This window comes from Eleutherodactylus coqui, chromosome 1 (genome assembly GCF_035609145.1).
Source record: "Eleutherodactylus coqui strain aEleCoq1 chromosome 1, aEleCoq1.hap1, whole genome shotgun sequence".
NCBI classification, from domain to species: Eukaryota; Metazoa; Chordata; class Amphibia; order Anura; family Eleutherodactylidae; genus Eleutherodactylus; species Eleutherodactylus coqui.
In genome coordinates, this window is record NC_089837.1 from 486,596,608 (window position 1) to 486,623,639 (window position 27,032).

Below are 27,032 nucleotides of genomic sequence, written 5' to 3' on the forward strand. Positions count from 1 at the left end.
CTCCACACTTCACACTCTCCTTGCTACTTTCATGTGAGTGTCTGTTACATTGCACCACACAGAGCTTCCTCGCTTCCCTCACACACGCATGCGCAGTAGCTGCCGCGCGTCTCCTCACTGCGCTGAACGATGATTCCACGTGCGGTAACTCCACCTTGTCCATGTGTGCTTCACACTCTGCAATCGATAGCTGCTGTCTGGCCAGCACTCCGCCTTGCGATGCCGCTGTGAAACCTGATCCACATGGTGAGCGGTGCGGGGAGGACGCTGCGCCCCCTGGTGACTCCCACTGCCGGGCACTGCTGCTCGCGCACAGCGTGCCTGCAGAGCTCAGGACCTACATGATCCCTACAGGATGGATGATGGAGAAGCGCGTCAACCATCACTGGGTCATCCACCTGCTGCCCGGCGCGCCGGACTCGGCCATCTGCTGTCTCGGCTATGGAAGAAGGTTTTTACCTGGTAACTATATACTGCAGTCCTCACACTGCAATACTGGTCTGTGCATATATTACCATCTGTGTATATTGTAGTGCATCCATCATCCATAGACTTCTAGTGCTGCCACCTAAGTTGTGTAGTTTCCTTGGCTTATCTCTGGGCTGACTCCATGGCTGTGGTGCCTCAGTCTCCCCAATGTTTCCAGCCTCCATCATATAAGGCTCTGTTCACATCTGCGGCGGTGTCGGTGTCCAAAGTCACCGATCCAGGAGGAAGTACCGAGCAAAAAACTTTGTGCACGCAGGACTTTCTCATTTAGTATAAAAGTACCGGACCGGAGCAGGAAGCGGGGGCCCCCATTATAATCAATGGGGTCGTTTGGCACAGTTTAGTTCCATTATCAGATGGATCCATCCATCCAGGGGATTCTGTTTTCCTGCTGCCATATATGACGCATGTTTTTTTTTAACCCCTTAAACACCAGACGCTATTTAGGTATTTTACCCATGTGGTGGTTTTACTGCCCTATATTTATTTTTGTAGCAGTTTTTTTTAATCTATGTGCCCCCGTGGGATCATTCACATAGTTTTTCATCTTTTTTTTTTTTTTTTTAAACTTTTTTTGCCTAATTGCACGCTTTTCCACTGTAGGTGGAGCGTCCATAGGAGTAGCATCCATAGGAGCCCCAGATACAGGGGAAACATCACCTTGTAGTGACAGTAACCACTAATCACAGAGCTGATCTGGGTCTGCTAGGACCCTGCAACTCTGCCTTCGCAAGGGGCACCCACGAATCACGTGATCGCCGGAGTAACATTTCCGCTTTCTCTCTGCACTACATAACACTCATTGAGCGCTATGTAGCCTGGAAAGGAGGAGGCAGAAGCCGATAAAAATCACTTCTGCCTTCTCCTCTGGGTCTTCTGCTGTAACGAACAGCCAAAACCTGACCTGCTTCTGTTGGATTGCAGGAGCTTTAATCCCACGCCATACTTTTTCTATCGGCCGGGATTAAAGTTCAGGATCAAGTGCTGTAAATTTACTGCTCTTGGACCTTAAGGGGTTAAGTGATAAATTTAGTTCCCTTTTCATTGCTCCATTGCCCTGTTCCATTTTTGGACGAGAGAAACTGAAGTTAAACAAAATTTAAACGGATCTGTTTTAGTTTTTTTTTATTTCTTATTGAAATCGTCGATGGAAAATAAAAACTGAAATGTTTCCGTTTAAGTCCGTTCCGTTTGATTTCCATTTTTGTTTCTTTTTTGTTTGGAGGACCAAGAAACAGTCTGCGGCGCTATTGGTCCATTAAGGACAACGGAAGTCAAACAGAAGAAGCAGAACTATTTCCTTTTGAGTCGGTTCCATTTGACCTCCGTTTTTCTGGACCAATAGCTGTAAACCGAACGGATTCTAACGGAGACATTTACATTTTTTTACTTTTCTATGAACTATTAATTGAAAAACCACAGATCTGTTCCAAAAACGGAATAGAGAAACGGAAAGCTCTAACGGAGCCCAACCGCAGGTGTGGGAGGGGCCAAACTGTACTGCAATAGTAAAATCAGGCTTTTCATCACTATTATGATAAAACCATCGCGCTCCTCACGTCTCCCTCACATGGGCGTTTTTACTGCGATTAACGTGGTGTTCTGAATGCCGCTGTAATCGCGGTATAACTCTCCTATTGAAATCAATGGGGCCTCACAGACACGCACTCGATCACGGTGTTTTCTAGCGCCGCGATGAGAAAGGGCTTTAAATATAAGCCCTTCCCTCAAAATCATCCCTAGTGGTAGTAAAAAATATATATATACTCACCTGTCTGCCGGGGCTCAGGCGCATCTAGCATCTGCTTGTTCTCCCTGCACTGCTCTGAAGCTTTTCATCAGGCGGGGATTAAAAATGCAGGAAGAACAAGGGGCGGCTAGACACACCTGAGCCCCGGCGGACAGGTGAGTATATATTTTTTACTACAGCTAGGGATGATTTTTCAGGGAAGGGCTTATATTTAAAGCCCTTCCCTGAAAATCACTGCAGGGGTTGCCGGCAGCAGCGGCAGCTCCCTTGAGAGCAAGGCTTTTAACCCAAGTTTTTGCTCTTAAAGGGGTTGTCCCGCGGCAGCAAGTGGGTCTATACACTTCTGTATGGCCATATTAATGCACTTTGTAATGTACATTGTGCATTAATTATGAGCCATACAGAAGTTATAAAAAGTTTTTCACTTACCTGTTCCGTTGCTAGCGTCCTCGTTCCCATGGAGCCGACTAATTTTCGCCGTCTAATGGCCAAATTAGCCGCGCTTGCGCAGTCCGGGTCTTCTTCTGTTCTCAATGGGGCTCCGTGTAGCTCCGCCCCGTCACGTGCCGATTCCAGCCAATCAGGAGGCTGGAATCGGCAATGGACCGCACAGAAGAGCTGCGGTCCACGGAGGGAGAAGATGCCGGCGGCCATCCTCACCGGTAAGTATAGAAGTCACCGGAGCGCGGGGATTCAGGTAAGCGCTGTGCTGTTTTTTTTTTAAGTCCCTGCATCGGGGTTGTCTCGCGCCGAACGGGGCGGGGGGGGGGTTTGAAAAAAAAAAACCCCGTTTCGGCGCGGGACAACCCCTTTAAGTCAAAGCAAAAATTCGGGAGAGAGCCTGCTCTCAAGTCAAAAAGCTTGTAAGCTGAGGCAATCCTAACCCAAGGTATCACTGTACAAAACTTTTCCTAGATGCAGGCACACGGGCGAGCGCCATGCAGTGATTGTTCAATCTCATTGCGAAAGGAAAATCGCATAAACACACAGAAATCAATGTGCCAACATGCGTGCGTTATGTCCGTATGGCTATGGGACAGAAGTCATGCCTGGTACTTGTCCGTGTGAATACACCCTTAGAGCTAATGCCCACGTCCAGATTTCTATTATACCTTCTATTATTATGCAGAATTCTATCGTACGTATTCCCGCACAAATAGGACATGCCGCGGGAATACACACGACCGGCGCCCATTGTAGTCAATGGAAGCCGGCCGTCACGCTATACGTGTCATATGACACTGCCAGCGAGTCATGCGGGAGCTGCACAGCGGATTTGGAGGTGAGTATGGGGTCTTTGGGGGGGAGGGGGGGCGTGACGGACTCTGCTGTGGTACTCCATTTGCGGACCCGTCACGCCGTGGGCATGAGCCCTTAATTGTAAATCTGCAAAATATTATTTGTTTAGTAAGTGGGGAAAAAAGTAAATATGTAACTAATTCTGCGCTGTATTTCTTATACTGTGCCTATAATACACAGGATCTATGTTGTATCTCTTTATAAGCCGGAGTTGATACATTTCTTCTGACTCCACAGTCCTGATCCCTGAGTTCATCTGGCTCATAATGTATATCTCAATTTGTCTGTTTTAAAAAGTGGTCCAAGAGTGCCGATCCCGGGCACTATTGGTGCAAAGTGGGTAGGGGGCACAGGCAGACCAAACGTGTTCAGCGTTGGGCCATGGTCACATCTGTGGTCAGGGGTCCCGTTTTTCTGCTATGTTATGGGAGAAGGAAAGGGGAATCTCCTGGTCGAATGGTGCCAAATGGACCTCATTGACTACAATGATGACCGTTTGGTATCCTTTCAGCCGGCCAGCATTTTACCGGACGACAAAGTCCTTCCTGCAGGTCTTTCTTCTGCCATTTTGTTTCGGATTTGTGATAGAACCGCCGGATGACGTTTCGTAACGCAGATATGAACACAGATCAGCTGGTTCCTGGGGGCCGCAGTCACTTCAGTCAGCAGAATGCACCGACCATAGCGCAGCGGCTCAGGTTGGTATTACATAGAATTCAATGAGTGGTGCCTGCAATACCCTCCCGTGTCGCTGCACTACGGTCGGCACATTCTGCTGACACGGTACATTCTGCTGACACAAGTGACCGAGGCCCGGGAATCAACTGATTGCGGATACCCACCCATCATCTATTGATGGTCTGTCAGTCTTCAATAGGAAAAACACAAAGTTTCGGAATACCCCTTTTAAAATCATTGCATTACCGTAAATACCTTATGAGTTGGGTAGGTTGAAGACCGCGGCAGCAGTATATGTGCTGGGACAGCTCTCTCTGTATATAGTGCATCTACCCTGTGTCCACGAAAATAGGACCCTATCTTATATTATTTTTTTTTGTCCCAAAAGAAGCACTTGGTCTTATTTTCGGGGGAGGTCAAATTATACTTACTTGTCAGGCTCGGTCCAGCTGCAATTTGTTTCCCGCAGTCCTCTGCTGCTCATACACCATAAGTTCCTGGTTACGGGATTCATAAATCCCTCCTCCAGGAAGCGATGGCTGTGATTTGGTTCTTTGACCACTGCTCATCCAATCAGTGCAGCACTGGATGACCCAATGCGATGGCTGTGATTGGTTCATCCAGTGCTGCATTGATTGGCTGAGCAGCAGTGGAAGAACCAATTGCTGCAATCGCTTCTTAGAGGTGGGATTTATGAATCCCGTAACCAGGAAGTGATGTACAAGCGGCCAAGGATTTGCGGGAACTGCGCTGAACTTCTAGAAAGCAATGGGAGGGACCTGGACAGAGTCTTGTAGGCTATGTTTTTTTTCTTTAAGGCAGTGTAACTGGGGCTTATTTTCAGGGTAGGGCTTATATTTCAAGCCTCCCTGAAAACTAGGCTGGCACTTATTGTCAGAGAAAACCGGGTATAGACACACATTAGCGTCTACTCACATAGAAAATCATGAAGAATTGCACAAAAAACAGAACATGCAGTGATTTCTCTAATTTGGAGAGAATTCGCTTGTGTGTTTTAAACCATTCATTCCCAAGTGAGTTTTTTTTTTTTTTCTACAATTCGGAATCAGAGGAATTCACACAGGAATATTGCCCGTGTGAATACGCCCTCAGGGTATGTTCACACGATCGACTCGTCGCAGATTTTTCTGTGGCAAATTGTGGTTCTAAAATTCGTATCAAAATCTGTCTTTCAGAAGCGGCTTTTGCTGTCAATGAGCAAAATCCGCGCACGGAATTCTGACACAGAAATTTTGTGAAATTCTCATTTCTATGAAACCCCAGTGAAACCAATGGGGAGAAAAAACGGATCCGCTTTATTTGCCTTTCTCTTCCGAAAACAGCTCAGAGAGACAGAAACCTTGAACTAAACCCTAATGCGGCTCCAACCCGGCCGGACTTTCTTTTTTGCAGCAGCCAAAATGTTCCTTCAACCTTTCTAGCAGAGAGCTCTGCTTTTATTTCCCTGTTTGCACGGGAAGGATACGCTCTTCTGCTGCGTCCCGCTGCCTTGTTTTGTGTCCGTCTCGCACAACAGTGACTGATCTCACCTGTGGAGTCAGGATTTAGCAGTCTGAGGCAGGAAATCCGGTTATTCCGGGCGGATCCCCCTCGCTGTGTGCACTGAATGATAAAGGCGTTTACTTCTCGTCTCCTTGACATTACTATCAGGACTATAAAGGCGATGCGGCCGCCAAGTGTCCGATGTGCTGGGTTTCCTCTCTGCATCTGACTTCCATACATTAAAACTTTTTCTTATAGATATCCCATGGCGTTAAAAGGAGAAAACAAAAGCCACTCGAATGTGAATTTCACTTCCTAATAAGGTTCAGCCGCTAAGTCCTGTAAGGGCTCCTCCACATCGACTATAATAGGGTCCGTTCGGTTTCTCTCAGCTGCATGGCGTTTTAGTAGCTGCCGGGATGCTGACAGATGTCCTTTTTGAGGAGTTTTCTAGGACTTTGGATGTTTTTGCTTTTGATGACTTCTCCACAGGATAAGTCATCAGTAGATGATTAGTGGGGTTCCTTAGCTCGGGATTCCCGCCGGTCAGCTGATTTCCAGTACCGCTGTCAGCATGAACAGCACAGGAAGCCAACAGCGATGTCCGTAGTGCAGCAGCTTGTGCTGGTATTACAGGCGCAACGCCCATTGATTCAATGGGAGCTGTGCCGGTAGTAGCAAACCAGGCTGCTGCAAGGTTGCCAGCGCTATCTGCGTCGAAGTGCTGTGCACATTGATAGTAGCACTGAGAATCCGCTGATTGGTGGGGAACCCAAGCTATGGACCATCACTGATCATCTATGCATAAGCTAGAATGTGGATCGGTCATCAGAAGAAAAAAAAAGCCAAGAGTCCCAGAAAACTCTATTTTAAAGGCAATTAAACTTTTCAACAAACTTTTGATATCTGTAAGGTTTTGATCAGTGGAGGTCCAGGTGCTGAAAACCTCACTGACCACTAAAGTGAAGGGGTGCTAGCACTCAGTTGAGTTCTGTACCCTTTTGGCTGTTATTAGTAAGTGGAGTATGGATTGATAAACTTTCTATTGAGCCCGTACACTGCTTCTAGGAGGGCCGATCGGTCACAATGTTCACATGACTGCTTTTGCTTTGGCATCTTGACCCCCAACATTCTAAACTTCTGATGCCACCATGCAATGTCAAAAGTTTGCTGAAAGAAGTTTTTTTTTTTTTTTAGACAACTTTTAGGACTTTAGGCTGTATGTGTCCATGTGATCTTATGCTACTAGAATAATTGTATATTAATGACCATTTTGCTCCATCTCTACATTCCCTCTGAACCCATGCCCCTCAGTCATGATCTTCGATTTTCAGGTATGTCTTGAAGACGGTCGTCTTGGGTCAGATGCTATCTCTCTTTATATGTGGGACCGCAGTGACCAGTCAGCTTCTTGCAGAGACCTATAAGGTGGACACTCCGATGTTGCAGAGCTTCATCAATTACTGCCTGCTCTTTCTGGTTTACACTGTCTGGTTGGCTTTCAGATCGGGTAAGTCGGTTATTAATCACTTACATATTGTGTAGTTCATCTAGTGGGAACATCTGATCGATATAATTAAAGGGGTTGTCTCGCGCCGAAACGTTTTTTTTTTTGTTTGCATAGTTCAGCGCAGGACAAACCCAAGGGATGTGTTGAAATAAAAAAAAAAAAATGTTACTTACCCGAATCCCCTCTCTGCAATTTCTTCCTTCTTTTCCTCCAAGATGGCCGCCGGGATCTTCACCCACGATGCACCGCGGGTCTTCTCCCATGGTGCACCGTGGGCTCTGTGCGGTCCATTGCCGATTCCAGTCTCCTGATTGGCTGGAATCGGCACACGTGACGGGGCGGAACTACACGATGATGCGTAGAAGGGGGCGGAGCCAGAACGCCGCTCGTGCCCGGACCGACCAGAAGGGAGAAGACCCTTCTGCGCAAGCGCGTCTAATCGGGCGATTAGACGCTGAAATTAGACGGAGCCATGGAGACGGGGACGCCAGCAACGGAACAGGTAAGTGAATAACTTCTGTATGGCTCATATTTAAAGGGGTTGTCCTGCGCCGAAACAGGTTTTTGTTTTTTTTTAACCCCCCCCCCCCCCCCCCCCCCCCCCCCGTTCGGCGCGAGACAACCCCGATGCAGGGGTTAAAAAAACAAACCGGGTAGTACTTACCCGAATCCCGGCGGTCCGGCGTCTTCATACTCACCTGCTGAAGATGGCCGCTGGGATCCTCTCTCTCTGTGGACCGCAGGGCTTCTGTGCGGTCCATTGCCGATTCCAGCCTCCTGATTGGCTGGAATCGGCACGTGACGGGGCGGAGCTACACGGAGCCGGCATTCTGCACGAGCGGCCCCATTGAAGACAGCAGAAGACCCGGACTGCGCAAGCGCGGCTAATTTGGCCATTAGAGGCCGAAAATTAGTCGGCTCCATGGGAACGAGCAACGGAGCAGGTAAGTGAAAAACTTTTGATAACTTCTGTATGGCTCATAATTAATGCACAATGTACATTACAAAGTGCATTAATATGGCCATACAGAAGTGTATAGACCCACTTGCTTTCGCGAGACAACCCCTTTAATGACTACTTCCTTACAGCACTATTACCCGTCGTTTGTTTTTAATTGTAACCCCTTAAAGGGATTATTCAGGCAAGAGCCGTCAGGATACACCGGGGTTGAAGCCGAAGCACTGCTCCGACCCCTGTATAGCAGCCCGCATTCATAATTGCAAGTGCAGCTCTCGTTTTTAAATCAACGAAAGCTGCGCCTGCAATTGCGAGTTAGTCTCCTTCCTCAAGAGTCACGGTTATAGCCCTCATCAATCACCTGGAGATTCCTGACTGATTCTGACAGCGTTGAATCTTCCAATCATTCTTTAAAAAATCGGTCCCACAGCCACACCGAAATATACCTCCGTCTGGTTCTTGGACCCCTATTTCAATACAATAGTAGTGTTTGCACAGCCGACTATTCCGACGACTTCTAGGTGCTTGATATTTCTTGACAATGAGTATATTATAGTTTGGTTTCCTGTATACAATTCCTCCCACCAAGGGATCCATCATAGTAGAACAACTCTGACGTCCAGCGGATGGTGGTTTCAACTTTTAGAAGCCTTTACTCTCATCAAAGCCCTGAATTTCCAAACCAGCGTTACCCAGATGTACAGAATCTCCGGTTGACTGATGTGAAAAATAAAATAGATGGAGAAGAAAAAATTCGGGATGTCTGAATGTTTTCTTTCTAACAGGAGAGAATGGGCTGTTACATATCCTGAGGAACAAGTGGTGGAAGTATATACTCTTGGCTATCGTTGACGTTGAAGCTAACTATTCTATCGTTAAAGCCTATCAGTTTACGACCATCACTAGTGTCCAGGTAAGAACACATGCAGGTCTACTTGGCCCTTTCTCCATCCACATCCTTCATATCATTTTAATGAGGCGAAGTTGTCTTCCGTGGATGGTGGCGCAGTGGTTAGCATTGTTGGCTTGTATCAATGGGGTTCATATTTGACCAAGATTAACACCTACATGATCTAGTTTGTATGTTCTCCTCATGTGGGTGTTGGTGTCCTTCTAGTTATCTGGTTTCCTCCAACATTCCAAAAACATATTGATAGATTCATTGGATTCATATTAAATCAACCCATCTATGTCTGAGATTGAATATTGGATTGTGAACCCGGTGGGGACAATTTTTGTAGCGTTGCGGAATACATTTGTACTATATAAGCACCGCAGAAAAATAATTAAAAAAGGAACGGCACTTTGTAAGTTAATGACGAGAGGAAATGGAGGGTCCTGCACCTAGAAATGAACTGTAAGGCCGCAATCATACGGCGGATTTGGTCAGTGTTTTGCATCTATAGTTTTCCCCCAAAACTTGGAGTGGGTTCATTGAAGTCTTTCTCATAGTGCACTGTCATCGAAAAACATAGTGGCCTCTGATATAAGTCCGAGATGCAGCAGTGTTGGAGCAGAAGCGCTGTTCCAAACCCTGTGTAGTGGCAAGCACTTGTAATTACAGGTGCAGCTCCTATGGATGTCAGTGAGAGCTGCGCTTGCAATTACAAGCGACTACCACTACACGGGTCAGAGCAGTACTTCCTCTCTGACCCTGTTGTATCCTGGCGGGCACTGCCTGGATAACCCCTCTAAGGGGATATTTCCTTCAGTAAGGCATGCTATCCCTTTATGATTGTGGGGGTCCATACTCTGGGATGTCGACCGATCCTGAGTGAAGGGGCCACAGTCCTGGCTCATTGTTTTTCCCTGTAGTGGTGCCACAACTACCCACTGTGCAGGACAAATGGTTTGTGAAAGAGATGTACTTGGCACCACCTGGGTAGAATATGTATCCCTGTCAGTCGATATCTTTATGGGCCTCAAGTCCATATGTGCAGCTTAACAATGCAAGTATTGGGTATGATGAGTGCGTAAAGTGATGTCGTCTCAAGGTCACGGTTAGAGATGAGCGAGCGTACTCGATAAAGCAAATTACTCGCTCGAGTATCGCCATTTTCGAGTACATGCCTGCTCGTCTGAAAAGATTCGGGGACCAGCAGGGGTGAGCAGGGGGAGAGAGAGATATATCTTCCGCCGGCCCCCGAATCTTTTCGGGCAAGCAGGCATGTACTCAAAAATGGCGATACTCGCTCGAGTAATTTGCCTTAACGAGTACGCTCGCTCATCTCTAGTCACAGTCTTCCAAAAGGGGGAGGGAAGGGGAGGGGGGGCAGCGAGGAAAACTTTCATGGAAGATCAAAGCAATTATATGATATCTGGCACAACGTTACTACTCAGAATAGAGTCCATAAATTGAAAGTTTATTTATAGTCAGCGGGACGATTTGTGGACTCTTCCGATTAGTAAAGTTGATCCAGATTCAAATTTTTTTTTTTTTTACATCTTTCACGAAAACCCACTGTGCAGGGTAGTGCAGCACAGACCATTCGTGTTAATGGGCCCCTCTGTAGTTGTCTGCACAGGTGAGTAGTTGGGAGCGCCGCTGTGCAGGTAAAACCTAGAAGGGAAGGCAACGCTGGATCAGAGGTATGGCCCAATCTTTCTTAGAATAGGCGGTGGTTCCCGATGTCAGATGACTCAACGGTTTTGACTCGTCACTCTTTATCTTTCAGCTTCTGGACTGCGTTGGGATCCCTGTTCTTATGGTTCTTTCTTGGTTTATTCTTCACTCCCGGTACAGATTGATCCATTATATTGCAGTTGTGGTCTGCCTGTTGGGTGTCGGGACCATGGTTGGTGCAGACGTTCTCTCCGGAAGAGAAGAAGGCAAAGGTTAGCAACGTGATGTGGTTCCCTGTTTCTGTGAACATGCTTGCATGAGAAGTATGCCTTGTTCTAAGCATACTAGAAATGATAATCTTTTGCCTCAGAATTTGTGGCTGTGATATATGCATTTGAAGACTTTAGAATTCCTGCTTCTTTACCGCCAGCACAGAGGCCGGCTATATAGCTGTGTAATAAGGAGGTTGCTGTGTCACTAAATAAGGGAGCGGCCCGGGTTTATGGAAATGTAGTCAGTCACTGTATAATGAGCAGTTGCCGGGAATAGGAACTTTCTTGTTTACATTCAGTGACCTTCATTCATCTCACAGCTGAGGGTTTGTTACAATTCTATCATCCATGAGCTAAATGCATTAGCACAAATCGCTCCTGTTCTGAGGGTTTGCTGCGCAGTTCAGAGGATTGCCTAGAATGTGAGCATTCTGGGTTGTCGGCTTCTTCATTTAACCCCTTAGTGACACGGCCCATTTTGGTCCTCAATGATTTTTGAGGGGATTTTCATGTCCACTTTTCAAAAAGCCATAACCTTAATTTTTCCATCGACATGGCCATATGAGGGCTTGTCTTTGGCGCGACTAGTTGTTTTGAGGTACATATAATGCATGATATTATATAATATAATTTTTTTTTTTTTTAATTGTAGTGCAGGGAGTAAAACGACCTCAAGTCTGCCATTGTTTCTTCCGTTTCGGCGACCCTGTGTACCTTTCAGTCGTCTTTTTCCGTACTGTGGATGGTCCAGACGGCTAGTCGTCGGACATGCACAGTACAGATGCACCCTCACCGTCGCTAGGCGATGCCGCAGGTGCCCGCAACCTTTTCGCAATGTTAATTGCAGAAGGGACAAGGGTTGGATGGCCTCCATTGACTTCAATGGGAGCCGTCTGCGCGGAATCCGCTCAAAAATAAAGTATGCTGTGAATTTTCCTCTACGAGTGGAAATCGCAATTAGTTTCCGCTCGTGTGCAGGAAGAATCCCTTTTCCATTGCATGCTACGGTATTTGCTGCCGAACTCAGAGCGGACGCCCATCCAGGATTCCACAATTTAAGGCCGCCTGCAGACGAGCGGAAATCCCGCCGCGGGATTTCCCGCGGGATTTCCGCCGCTGAAAGTCTGCATAGGAGTGCATTACAATACGCACTCCTATGCAGACGGCCGCGGTTTGGCCGCGCGAAATCTCGCGCGGCAAACAAACCGCGGCATGTTCTAATTTTGTGCGGAGCACGCACTCACCTGGCCGCCGGCTCCGGTCTGCGCATGCGCCGGCTGCGCGGCAGCCGGCACATCAAAGAGCCGGGGCCGCCAGGCGCGGGTGAGTACGCGCTCGCCCCTGCAGGCTCTGGGGTCGGATCGCGCGGCGAGATTTCTCGCTGCCGGATCCGACCCGCTCGTCTGCAGGCGGCCTTAATCCGCCTGTGTGCAGGCCTGATCATGTAGCATAAGTGACACATTTTTTTTCCTGCATGTTATAATTATGACAACACCAACATGATATATATTTACTTTTAGGTTTTTCCACTTTTGCGCAATAAAAATCCTTTCTTTTTTGTTTATTTTGGAAATGCATTTATTAATTTTTGCATTGCTGCATTCAAAGTCTTGTAACTTTTTAAATTTTTTTTTCCATCAACAGAGCTCTGAGGGCCAGTTTTTTGCGTGATGAGCTGAAGTTCTTATAGGTAGCTTTAAGGAGTACATACAGCTTTTTTTATCACTTTTATTGAATTTTTTTGAGAGGCAAAATGAACAAAATGTTTATTGTCGTACAGAATACATATCGTGTTCAATTTATTGTACAAGTTGTTATAGATGCGGTGATGGCAAACGTGCATATTTTTTCAAAAGAGGGGAAAGTGGGCACACATTTTTAACTTTTTGTTTTGCTTTGTTTTTTATGTCCGTGTAGGGGACTTAAACCCGCAATCATGTAATTGCTATGGTAATACATTGCAGTACAACTGTATTGCATTTTATTATTGCTGTTGCATATGTCATTTCAGACACTCACAAAGGCGTCCAGTTAAAATGGCAACCCAGTGGCCCTCTGTGAAGACGTCACAGAGGGAGAGCACTCTGTGAACCCTTTACATGCTGTGATCAACGTAGATCGTGGTATCTAAGAGGTTAACATGGGAGATTGCTGTTTTTACCTATGCCTGCGCTCGCTGCAGGTGGCACACGCTCAGCTGATCGTTGGCTTTTGGAATTAAACAATTAGGCCTCATGTCCATGGGGACAGAGCCGCAGCGGGTCACCCACACTTGTGATCCGTGCCCCATAGGGATGCATTGGACACCCGCAGGTATTTAAATACCTGCGGATGTCATTTTACCTTAAGGCACGGATTGCGTGTGCGGGAAAACACCCGCAGCACGCTCCATTTTAGTGCGGGTCTCCCGCGGGGACGGGTCCCGCAGGCTTCTATTGAAGCCTATGGTAGCCGTCCGGATCCACGGCACACAAACAGCTGAATTCCTTCTCTCCGGCTTGGGAGTTCAAAAAGACAAGAGTGCACGGCGCATGCGCGCGGCACGCTACCGGCTTGCTGAGCACATCCGCCGGGCCAAAGAAAGAAGATCCAGCCGCGACAGAGGCCAGATCCGCAGCGTCCGGACAGGTAAGTAATTCTTATTTTTAGGCCTCATTTCCGCGGGAAAGGAGGGACCCGCTGCGGGATTCTGCATGAAGTATCTGCGACGGGCCTGATTTTCCCTGTGGACATGAGGCCTTAAGGTTCCCATTCAATTATTGCAAACAGAGGTCTTAGAATGTTGACAAATTGATACATAACAAGCTTTACGTCTCACAGCAGGAAGCCCCCGTTAAATGCACTCGGCATGCAGTAATACTGTAGCCAATGTTCTAGTTGTACTGAATGCTTTGTGTTCTCTTTCCAGCAAGCGACATGTTAATCGGTGATGTGCTGGTGATCCTGGGCGCCTGCTTGTACGCCGTCTCCAATGTTTCGGAAGAGTACATTGTGAAAAATCTCAGCCGTGCGGAATTCCTGGGGATGCTGGGCCTGTTTGGCACGTTCATCAGTGGCATACAGCTGTAAGGGCCTCTATGCTGGTGTACCGTCTGATACTCGCACCGCTGCTTTACTAACCACAGATATTTCACACCCCCCCCCCCCCCCCCCCCGGCTTTCAACAGCCATAACATTTTCCATTGATATGGCCATACGAGGGCTGCTTGTTTTTTTTTTGTTAATAGTACAATTTACTGTACCAAAAAACTAAAGTAGTTTTAGGCCGCCTGCACACGGGCGGAAATCCCGCCGCGGGATTTCCGCCGCTGAAAGTTTGCATAGGAGTGCATTACAATACACACTCCTATGCAGACGGCCGCGGTTTGGCCGCGCGAAATGTCGTGCGGCAAACAAACCGCGGCATGTCCTATTTTTGTGCGGGGCACGCACTCACCCGGCCGCCGGCTCCGGTCTGCGCATGCGCCGCAGCCGGCACGTGGAAGAGCTGGGGCCGCCAGGCGCGGGAGAGTACGCGCTCGTCCCTGCAGGCTCTCGGGTCGGGTCCCGCGGCGAGAATTCTCGCTGCCGGATCCGACCCGCTCGTGTGCAGGCGGCCTTAAGTGGGGAAAAATGTGACATATTTGGTGGGTTTAGTTTTTCCAGAGTACACAGATCAGTATAAATGACAAACAAACTTTGTTCTATGGATCAGTATGATTGCAGCGACACCAAATTTATATAAACTTTTTTTTTACGTTGCCATATTCAGAAATGTGTAACTTCTTTTTTTTTTTTTTGTCGATTTAGGCTGGCTGAACTGTAGCTTTTACCAGTACCGTTTTGTTGGAAACGTACATCTTTTTGACCAATTTTTATTTACATTTTTTGGGATACCGAAATTAATGTTTTTTTTTTTTTTCCTAACCGTTAAATATATTTTTTTATACTTTTATTTAGTCCTCATAGCAGATTTGATCGCTTCTACTATATACTGCAATACTGAAGTATTGCAGAATATAGCGGTTTTCGTTGTTGCCTTTCAAGCCCTGACACAGGCAGGGCTTGATAGGCATCTATCCGTGGCAGCCCAGAGAGTTCTTAGTAGGCTCCAGGCTGCTATGCTAGCCCATCTGTACCCGCTGATAGCTCTGTCCGTAGTGCTGACGGGGGTCACTCTCCCTGACTGTTTAGATACATTCAGCTTTGACCATGGCATCTAAACAGGTAACTCTGATTGTGACCGTTACCAGCAGCTGTCGGAAACAGCTGATGGCCATCACGTACGAAGCGTCCTTTGGGTCCTGAGCCCACTTTGTATACCCTTCACAATTGCAGGATGTTTATGTGTGTTCGGTGGTCCTGAACTGGTTAAAGAGGTGGTGCCAAGATAAAGTTATCTGTAGCATAGGGGATAACTTTGTCATTGATGGAGGTCCAACTATTGTACCTGCAATGATCCCAAGAATAACGGTTCTGGAAGTCCCCGCATGAATGGAATTGGTGGTTGCGCATGCACACAGTAGCTGCATTCATTTCATTCGGAGTCTATCGAGTGCTTGAACCTGGCAATCTATGGTGCTCCTGTTGAATACACATGTGCAACCACTGATCCATTCATGTTGAGGGCCTTCAGAGTCGCCGTTCTCTAGATTGGTAGGGGGTCCAAGTGATCAGATCCCACCGATCAGTAAGTTATTCCCTATCCTTTAAATAGTGGAAAGCGTTCTCCTTTGGCACGACCCTTATAAGTCATAAACTGTCCGGTGTGTATGTACTATGAAATGGTCCGCATTATATGTTTCACTGGGTATATCTCTTAAAATATAACTTTTATTAATCAATAAATATAAAATGATTGGGCCTCACAAAAAACAGACAAACTGGAACTAACAAACACAGAGCAAGAATTTTAAACCCTGGAAAAGGACCAGAGAAAATATATGCAATTGACACCTCTATTACAATGCAGAAGTATCCTGCAACGTGAGACACTCTAATGTACTCTTTTTCAGTCACCATTGGGGATGGATGTCACCCAATAAAGATTAGAGGACCATATTAGGATGCGTCCTTCACAAAAAGATGAAAGGAGGATGATCGTTCCATCAAGGTAAGTGGTTTATGGAACACCTCCAATGGTGACGTACATTCGGGCTCCTATTGTGTCTCATCAACAAGGATCAGAATTATTAGAGGTGAAATGACAAGAGGCCACCAGGCCTATGTCTTCTTAGTACACAAACCCTCTTAAATAAGAGATAAAATCTGGTTCTTGACCAGGTAACTGCCCTATCTGGATAATAGCATCGGGCTAAAGATGCTGAAACAGTAGGACACCAGCAGCAGCCTATGATAGGTCCTTGTCCGTGATGAAAAAAGAACTGTATATAGTTTTGTTTAGAATGGACAAACCACAAGCAAAGCTTCTGCTGATGCCCCCCGAGAAAAAATACACAAGTGGCTGATAGATTATCAACCACAGGTTATCAATCAATGAAGAATTAAATTCTGCTAGAAATAACCAGAGAACCACCATTAAGGTACTGATGCGTTCTCATGCAGAATGTAGCTTCAATAACCATTCAGGACGAGATTCAGAAAAACCTTCTGAGAGAATTATTAATGCAGAAATGGTTCGTACTGGTTCAACGCGTTTCTGTCATACACAGACTCATCAGGAACCGTAATCTATGATGGTGTCATCCGACACGAAATTGTCCTTGGTAGTTATAACGTTTCTCTAATCTATGATACAAAGGTGCCATACACTGAAAATAATGCTGTTATCAGGCAATGAATATGAAACCCTGAACTTCCCTAAGTAGTTAAGTCCTCCTAGATGAGAAAAGGAGGAATTCGCTCCTCTAGATAAACCTAACAGCATCAGCATCTTTAGCCCGGTGCTATTATCCAGATAGGGCAGTTACCTGGTCAAGAACCAGATTTTATCTCTTATTTAAGAGGGTTTGTGTACTAAGAAGACACAGGCCTGGTGGCCTCTTGTCATTTCACCTCTAATAATTCTGATCCTTGTTGTTGAGACACAATAGGAGCCCGAATGTACGTCACCATTGGAGGTGTTCCGTAAACCACTTACCTTGATGGAACGATCATCCTCCTTTCATCTTTTTGTGAAGGACGCATCCTAATATGGTCCTCTAATCTTTATTGGGTGACCTCCATCCCCAATGGTGACTGAAAAAGAGTACATTAGAGTGTCTCACGTTGCAGGATACTTCTGCATTGTAATAGAGGTGTCAATTGCATATATTTTCTCTGGTCCTTTTCCAGGGTTTAAAATTCTTGCTCTGTGTTTGTTAGTTCCAGTTTGTCTGTTTTTTGTGAGGCCCAATCATTTTATATTTATTGATTAATAAAAGTTATATTTTAAGGGATATACCCAGTGAATATTTTGAGAAAGCCTTTCTTCTATATCCCTCTGCCTCTGTGAATTGCATTATATGTTTCAGTGAAACCCGGGAGACAACCGATATACAACTGTTGCAAATCCCACCAACGTTGTCACCAACCTTCTACAGACTCCTGAGACACAAATTACCTAGTGATACATCCCCAGCTCCCATTATCCTTGCAGCTAGTCCTGCTTCATTCAGGAGTCTTGAGAAATGCAACTAGTAAATTAACGTTTTGGCCCCCTAGGACCAATTAGAACAATGATTGGACAGCTGTTTCACATAATGATGAGGGCCAAACGCCCTAAACAGCTGTCTGTGTATGGAATCTAGCTTGGTTTCCTATTTCCAATCATTATTTTACAGACTTGTTAAAAAGTCGTACATTGATTTGAAGCAATGCTGCCATCCAATAGGTGGCGCTGAAGAGGTATTGTTCCATCTTCCTTATTCGCATAAATTACCCAGAGGAGCATGCAGGGCCGTATAAGTCTGCTCACTCGCCTCTCGGGTGTCTTCTCGTACCCCTTCTGGGTTCTCTCCTTGGGGAGAGACAATGTCATCCCCCGACCCACTCACTCCCTAGGTGTCTCCACACACAACTTGGACGTTCTCCTTAAGGAAAAACGACACGCTTCTGACCCTTGATATGAGCTGCAATGCCAGACATCAGGATGAACAAAAGTGGAATGGTAAAGACCCTTGATCATCTCTAACAACCATTTAAAGAGGGTCCCTGCTAGAAATTTAGGAATAGAGCGACAACTCCCTTGTCAAAGGGGACTGTCCCTACAGTCTTACAGTGGCAGCACTGATTGGATAGTGTGTATGGATACCCCCCCCCCTCCCCCGACAGGTGTCCTACATTTCCAAGAGGAATAGCAGAGGAATGGCAAAATGCAAGTTCTAAAATGTTGCTCCAGAATTATTATATTAGGAGGAATATAATTCTTCACTAAAACAGACGTGTCAGCCGATGTGTCCTCTACGTGAATGCCTTGACTACTTGGACACCTCATTATAAACTGCAGACTTGCATTATCATTTCTTTGGGTTTGACTCCCAATATGTGTTGCCTGTAAATGTCTAATTCCTCTTTTTCTGTTCCTTTTTTGAAGGATGGCTATAGAATATAACGCTATTATCAACATTGAGTGGGAATGGAGAATAGGTAAGTAGTAGGTTCGAAGTTGTATCCAAGGTGCCAACTTCTTAAAAGGGTTTTGTCACTTTGTACGGTTGATGACTTGTCCTTGGTCAGGGCCAGAAGTGTAATAGGCAACTCCACTCCCATTGATTTCAATTGAAAGTTGCCTATTATGCTTCCTGAACCGGACCAGCGATGTAGGCGACCCCACTGGTCAGTGTTCATAGTGTAATAGACTGTTTTTGCTTTCAATGATTTCCGTGAGACTGAAACCACCTATTACACTTGTGTGGACGTCCAACCCGCTGAACTGACAGCAGGCCAGACCATCGGCGGGGATCTCGAATGGCGGATCCCTGCCAATGTGCTATTGCTGACCTATCCTGAGGATAAGTCAGCAATACCACAGTTGGTTTTTGCAGTCCCTGCCTTGGATATCAATATGCCGCAGTAGGACCTTAGTAATGGGCATTTAGTAAAACAGCTACAGTTGTCAGAGCTGTGAAGCTGCTCTATGGACACCGAGGAGAGAACTTTAAATAGAAGGCCACTTTAAGAGCACTCGTGGCTACGGCATACATTAAACAGGTTGTCTCACTTGTAGTTGTTTTGCTGCAGGAAGCAGACAGCTCCATGTATTGTGCAGTGGCCCTGGTTGGTACTACAAGCTCAGACCAGTTGAATTGAATGGGACACACCCTGCAGTACCAACCCAGGCCACTGAACAATGTGTGGAGCTGTCTGCTTCCTGCAGCAGAACAGCTACAAGTGAGACAACCACTTTAAGCATCCATTTAATACCAACGTTCTGGATAAATATAATCCCGTCTTCCCTGCTCCTGCCAAGCATTGTCAGCTGTTTTCATCAGCAGAACCGCAGGCAGACTACCTTTTTAGGGTGTTTTCGTGTGTGGGGTTTTTTTTCTATTTACAGGAAGTTGTAAAGTTTGTGTTTTTTCTTTTTTTTTGTATTACAGGTGTGATGTTTGCGGCTTTTGCTCTTTGCATGTTTGGGCTGTACAGTGTGATGCCCCTTGTGATAAGAGTGACCAGTGCCACCTCTGTTAACCTGGGTATCCTGACTGCTGACCTCTACAGCCTCTTCTTTGGTCTCTTTTTATTTGGATACAATGTAAGAACGATCTCTCTTGTACTTTGATCCTGGAGAATTCTTCCTCTGTCTTCCTGTTGTAACCTAATACATTGTGATTGTAGATGAGATCTATCTACAAAGAATTAGGTCCGTGTACAACTTGGTAGTTATTGTAAACTAAAGCCCCATTTACACGCAACGATTATCACTTAAAGTTCGCTTAAAAACCATTGTTTGAGTGATAATGGTTGTGTGTAAATGCTCCCATCTTTCACTCTTTGGCTGAAGGATGATTTTTAGGTGAGTGTAAAACACAGCTGGAGACTGCATGCTGTGTTCGCCACAGGAGCGCTAATTACATTGTATTTAGCTTGCAGCCCCTCAGCAGAACAAAGGAACTGTATGCAGAGAACAGACCACCTGCTGTTCTCTGCATACAGCTCTCAGAGGCTAATTTACATGCAAATGAAGCTGCTAATAGGTAGTATTGCCTATTAGCAGCTATGCAAAATGATCGCTCAGACTGTTTATTGTCCCTACCTTTTGAACGAATTTTCACTGATCACCTTCTGTGTAAATGGGGCTTAAGTGTGACCATACATTAGATGAATCATGGCTGAACCTGCTAAGCATCTAAGTGAACGTCCAGACTTTCCCCCAATGCCAGATGTCTGGGGATAGAATGGTTGGTCGTGCTGAAATTCAACATGCCTGACACTTGTTTTGCACTTAGGGGAGCTAAGCCACTGTCAAAAGTCTTTCAGTGACTTGCTGCTCCTCCCTATCGAGGACGCATCTCAGCATGCTTGTGGATAAGGCTGCTTTCACATCTGAGTCTGAAATCCCCTGGTCGAATGGATCCGTCTTATGATGGTAACAAATGGTACCAAATGGACCCCATTGACTATAATAGGGTCTGTTTGGTTTCTGCTCAGCTGTTCGCATTTTATCCCTCTGTGGAGGGCTCTGTCCGACCAACCCACCGTGATTGACCTTTTTTGGTTATTATGCTGTAAAATGAAGTAAACCATCACAAGTTCAAGTCCCATAAGCGGACTGAAAAAAAAAATTTTTATTGAAAAAAATAAAGGACGTACTCCCCCCTGAGAATTCTCGCAGCGGGATCTGACCCGGCCGTCTGCAGGCGGCCTTCCAAGGAAAAAATTGCAAAAACGAGTTTTGTTTTTTTTCTTTTTATAGCGACCCCGCAGACAAAAGGGAAATGTCCAAAGTGAACAGAAATAAAGATAACTGACTAGTTTCCTGCAAATACTAAACTTTTGGATGAGTGTAAAACTTTTCTGGTCTTTTCTTCTTTCTCTTGCAGTTCTCTCTCCTCTATATCCTGGCGTTTGTTATGATCATGGTGGGATTCATCATGTATTGCAGCACAGCAACTTACCATGCGGAGCCGACGCCAGCGCAGGCTCATGAAGGCATTGTGAATAGCGCTATGAAAGAGGCGGAGACTCCTCAGGAGCCGGCTACACCCCTGCAGTACCTTCCTGAGGAGCTGTCCAGAGAGCACCTGGATTGAACACAACCCCACATTGCCCTTTACAATATGTGCTTTTATATGAAGAAATTCCAGTTGTTTTTAAAGAAATATATTTTGAGAAGTTTTATTTTTGACCAATATACTCTTCAGGCCATCGTCCCCGCAGGCCAGCGTTTTGTCTCGGACACTTAGAGGGCTGCTATGCAGATACGGTTACACTTTAAATGGAATATATGAAGATTTTTTTTTTTCAGCGTCTTAATATTTATTCTTGAATTTTTTATGTAATTTGCAAATTTTTTTAAACAATTTTGATAAATGCTAATATCGCAGGGACAACATTAACCCAAAATGTCCAAAACCTCCACTCGTTAACCCCTTAGTGACGTGGCCTATTTCATCTCCACTTTTCAAAAGTCATAACTTTTTTTTTTCTTTTTTTTCTGTCGCCGCGGCCGTGTGAGGGCTTGTTTTTTTGCGGGGTAAAGTGTAGTTTTTATTGGTACGGTTCTTGGGTACATATAATGTAAAAGCTTTTATGTGTTTTAAAAGGCAGGGAGAGAAAACGCATCAATTCTGCCTTTTTTATTTTTACATCGTTAAACATGCAATTTAAATGATATGTTTTTTTCTGCGGGCCAGTATGAATATGGCGATACCAACATTGTTTTGTTTGTTTTTTTTCCATTTTTGCACACTAAAAACCTACTTAAAAAAAAAAAAAAACTACATCGCTGCATTCAAAGTCTCATAACTTTTTTACTTTTCCATGATCAGCTGTAGTTTTTAGTGGTACCATTTTGGGGTACATATGGATTTTTTTTTTTCAGGTTAAACAAGCAAAAGTATTTTGCCTCTGTTTTTTAGGGTTTTCTATTACAGGTTTTGCCATGTGTGATAAATAGTGTGTTCAATTTATTGTACAGGTCGTTACGGATACGTTAATGCTAAATATGTGAGATTTTTTACATTATTTTTTTATATATGCCAACGGGAAAGTGCACAAAAAAGGTGTGTTTTGTTTTTTTTACTTTTTTTTAATGAAATTTTTATTACATTTTTTTTAATGCCTATTTAGGGGACTTGAACCATAAAAAGCTATCATTACTATGATAATGTATTGCAGTACTTCTGTATTGCAATGTCTAAATGCTTACAATAGCGATTGCAGGCCGGGACACCAGTGTCTGGTTGCCATGGCAATCACGGAGGACCAATTACGTCGCTTTACATGCCGCAATATACATTGATCGCAGCATCTAGTGGGTTAACAGCAGCGATCCCCGACATTGCAGCAGAATGCTGTCTCTGTCACAGCTGGCTTCCACTATAGGATGGCGCAGCCCACAACATCCACAGGATGTCCTGTTGCGTTGACTACTACCCTTCCAACACATAAACTTGCGTCCTGTGGCATTAAGCGGTTAAAATTCAGAAAGCAAATAGTAGGTTAGATCGCTGGTCTTCTATTACTTTTCATTGGTTAAGAGTTTTTGTTTAGGAAGGGGGGTTGTTTTATACTTTATAATGAAATATGTTTTCTACAACTATAGAAATGTGACTTTCGTAAAGAGATTGTAATGTTTTAGAAATCCCATTTTCAAGTATCCTATTGGAAAATTCTGGGTTAATAAGGGAAGATCCTTACTTTAGCGAATTTTTTTTTTTAATTTTTTTTACAGGGAGTTTAAAATAGCTAAAATGAATTTCTCTCTGGAGGACCCAGAAATTCCATTGTGTGCAGTAAGAATGATGTAATTCTTCATTTCCCCTGTGGTGGTGCTGCAGAGGAATGAACATTTGCTACCCAGCTCCCCAAGCAGATTACTGCTGATCGCCAGGCTCTTACCAACATGACTACCTGTGATTAGATTATTTTTATGTCAAGCCTTTTGTCAAAAAGGGGCTGTCAAACACAAACAGACTGATAGTAATGACATGTGCTTCGGTTTATGGAGGATATTTGTATTTAAAAATATACTGAATATGACTTGATGAACGTTACTTTAGCAAATGACAAATATTTTTTATGGTGAACCCATCTTGTAAATGTTGTGCTGTATTTATTGTACTCTGATCGACAGTGTTTTAAAACCTCTAGTAATTGTATAAAGAAGAGATAATTATTAGTATTTATTAGAAGATCCATATTGCTATATAAAAGTATTGCAAAAACTTTAAAAGGGTATTCTGGGTTACGATAACGTATCCCCTATACACGGGATAGGCAATGACTAGCTGATTGATGGGGGTATGACTGTTGAGAATCCATACTGAGCCAGAAAATGCAGCCGGGTTGATCTCCCAAATGAACTCCACGCAGGTTTTGGAGGCACACTGCCACTCCATTCTCTTCAATGAGAGCATTAGAGATTGCAGAGTTAAAGCCCTGGAGAGTCTTCGGTGCACTCGCTGAAATAAATGGCGCGGCAGTGTGCCTGCCTGACCTGCACTCTGTTCATTCAGGGACTCACTAGACCCCCAGGACTTGGGATCAGTGGGGGTTCAGCGTTTGAACCCCACCCGTCATCCAGTGGATAGCAATAACTTGTTGCAACTGGAATACCAATATAACTTTATATTGTTTGTATAGAAGTTGTCTTGAAACAGTAGCTCTTATCTTACACAGAAACCTGAACTATGTCTAATATATATGGTTTGGGTGAGAGGTGCCTTTATGTCTAGATTATATATGTATTATTACACCTTTGCACTGCTATCGATGGGTTTAGACGACTAAACTCTTGTATATGGAGGGCCTTTACTCTCGAGATATATAGATATACAATTTTTTTTATTTTCCCTTACAAATACATTAAGGTGCCTTTTAGATGGAATCATTATAATCAAACGCGTTAAAGTGAATGATAATCGTTCGGTCTAAACGCAGCCAACAACTGACCAACCAAACAACATTGCTCGCGCTTCATTCACTTTCTGGCATAAACGGATGTAAATGGCGCGCCTTCAGTAATTCGCTTAGACCATGAAGGATTGAACGATTCTCCTTTGAACAAGCCAACAATGTATCTGCCTGTCTAAACGGGGATGTCACTCGTTCAAACAAGAATCGTCTCATCTAAGAGGACCCTTAGGCTGTCTGATGTTGATTACCCTCCCACTTCCCCAGGAAACCACATGCTACGAGAACAACCAACTACAGTGCCACCTCGCCATTAGAATTTGCACAGACCTGAATATTTGCGCAGAGTGTGAAACCAAACCAATGGACATGTGTTTTTGGTTTATTTTTTTGTTGACAGGTCTTGAATTTATTTTTTTCAGTTTTATTTTTTTTTTAAGGCTTTATGTAAACTGCATTAATTTCTGCCAGGTAGATATTAAACATACAGGCTGTAAGGCTTCTCCAAGTTTATTACAAAGTAAGTGCATTGTCAAAGCCATTGATGTCAACCATAAAAATGCAATGTATAAAACCTGTGGAGGGCCTGAGGCCAGTGGGCTGTATGTTGACAGCAAATCCATGGTTCCATTTTCTGCCATCCAGTAAATGCGTACTTAAGGTATTGGGCAGACGCTTGAGGGCTTTCACTCCAAACTTTTTTTAGACGTTAAATATTTGAGTTTCTTGATTTACTGAATGTTGTCTTTTTTATCTTTATGAAGTGACCAAAAAAAGCTGTATTTGTAAAAATAAATTTCTTAGATTTGTAAAATTTGAATGTTATTTTTTTTTTCTCCCCTTTTGTGACTTAATGTGAAAAATGTAGATTAGGGTGTTTCATTTTGTAAGGCAAAAAATAAAATGTAAACTTTTTGCAGACTTTGCTTACGCCCCGAGTCTCAGTGATGTAAAAGATATAGCTGCCAAATTGGATAATATTTAGAGGTTGCACGCTTGGATCAGTTTTGTAAAACTAGGCAAAAAATAAAATTTTTCAATGTTAATTATTTTTATTGGGAAAACTAGAAATCACAAACTTAAAATAATACTAAAACTAGGCACTCACATTAATAGGTAGCATGATAGGCAAAATGTGTGTTATATTAATCAACTTTGAATGATGTAATGCCTTCTTTTGTTCGCTTTGTGACGACTTTTCCGTGATGCTCGACTACCATCAACAAGAATTGTTTTTGTTCGTTCCTGACCGATTCGTTAAACTTTCTTCATCTGAGTAATTCCTCTTTCTGCGGTATCATTGACCACCTTAAGAACGTTCACATGGCTTCTTAGAGAATCACTGCAATATTCTGCCACGCCGTGGATCCCAAACAATTCAAAAAACATCTTTGTTTTAATAGTAACGAAATGGCTCAGGTCTTTTCCTTCAAAATCTAGGTTTTTACCCTCTAATCGTTTTATTTCCTTTTTCTTTGCAGGTTTGGTTTCTAAATTTTTAGTTATATTTTCCTTAGCCTGAGTAATACGTTCATCCAAAAAAGCCAATCCTACGTTTTTTTCTGACAGATACCAAAGGTGTCTCTTAGCAGCTGTGAGAGTGCTTTTTTTGATGTCTGCATTTGGTTAAGTGCTCAGAAGCTGCAGCATGTCCAAGTCATTCTTTGGAGCCCATCGACTTACAACTGCCTCGTGCCAAAAGCAAACATATATGAGGCTGACAAAATGTGCCACCTGTTTCATTTCTTTCAATTCTCGTTGAGGAATATTCAACTGTTTAGTGAAGAGGACAATTTTAAGTGCATATATTGCCTTTGCCATCCACCTGGCTTGATGCAGACCCCTGGGATCCTCAAACTGAAGTCGTTTTGAGACCAACCTCCTAGGTACAGGAGTGAGAGTTGTAGTAACTCTGTAGTCTTCTCTTGGATGACTTCCGTCTTTTAGGACATTTTGGATGTAGTTAACAATTTTCACTCGTTCTTCTAGAAAGCCTTGAATGGGACTTCATCCAGCATTGTCGTATATGACTTCTTATCAAGTGAAGTCCACAGACTTTGGAACTTTTGAAAAATCTGGATGTCAGGACCACTGAAAAGATGTTGCAGTGCTTGAGGGGGTTGAAAAAAGGGCAGCTTAACTAATAAATGGATGAGAGGACTGGAATACCCAGAATTAGGATTATTCACCCTGCAAAAAAGACGGCTAAGGGGTGATTAAATAACTATGTATAAATACATTAGGGGACAATACAAAGATCTCTCCCATGATCTGTTTATACCCAGGACTGCGACGGTAACAAGAGGGCATTTGCTATGTCTATAGGAATGAAGGTTCCATCACCAACATTGGGGGTTCTTTACTGTAAGAGCAGTGAGACTGTGGAACTCTCTGCCGGAGGACGTGGTGATGGCAAAATCCATAGAGGAGTTTGAGGGGACTAGATGTCTTTCTCAAGCGGAATGATATTACAGGATATAGACATTAGGTGACCAGCGGGTTTGTTGTTCTGGGTCTAACAGTCAGGTAGGAACTATCAAAGGTTGATCCAGGGATTCTTATATGGAGTCGGGAAGGAATTTTCCCCCAAATGGGCTAATTTGCTTCTTCCTCTTGGGGTTTTCGCCTTCCTCTGGATCAACTGGGGGGTGGAAATAGGCTGAACTAGATGGACATTGTCTTCATTCAGCCTAACATACTATGTTACTATGTCCATCACATTTTGCCGGGAAATGTCAAATAACTGGACGAGATCACCTTTCCAAATCTGCTGTTTCACATTTGCTTTATCCGTGTTTCTCGATTTTCTCTTTATCCATATTTTGGTATTGTACAGCTTCTGTATACCAGCACAGATATTCTCTTCATCTTAACAGGGATATTTGCTTTCCTCCACACTTCCTGTAGTTTAGTATTGGTAGATTTAGCAGCATCCAAAAGTGTTTGTTTCATTTCCTTGTGATGATGAATAAAAACTAAAAGTACTTGTTCAATTGAAGGGAGCCAAGTTACTA

The 27,032-nt window shown here is 44.3% G+C and overlaps 1 protein-coding gene across 1 annotated transcript; it reads left to right on the forward strand.

Annotated features, from left to right (window-relative positions):
- The first annotated feature begins 273 nt into the window (after positions 1-273).
- SLC35F2 (solute carrier family 35 member F2) lies at positions 274-24,832 on the forward strand. Its single transcript, XM_066586204.1, has 8 exons — positions 274-462; positions 7,054-7,229; positions 8,973-9,100; positions 10,863-11,022; positions 13,931-14,087; positions 18,536-18,588; positions 19,542-19,696; positions 20,985-24,832. Exons 1-8 carry the CDS (start codon positions 356-358, stop codon positions 21,192-21,194), a joined length of 1,146 nt encoding a protein of 381 aa, XP_066442301.1. The 5' UTR covers positions 274-355; the 3' UTR covers positions 21,195-24,832.
- Positions 24,833-27,032: the final 2,200 nt, after the last annotated feature.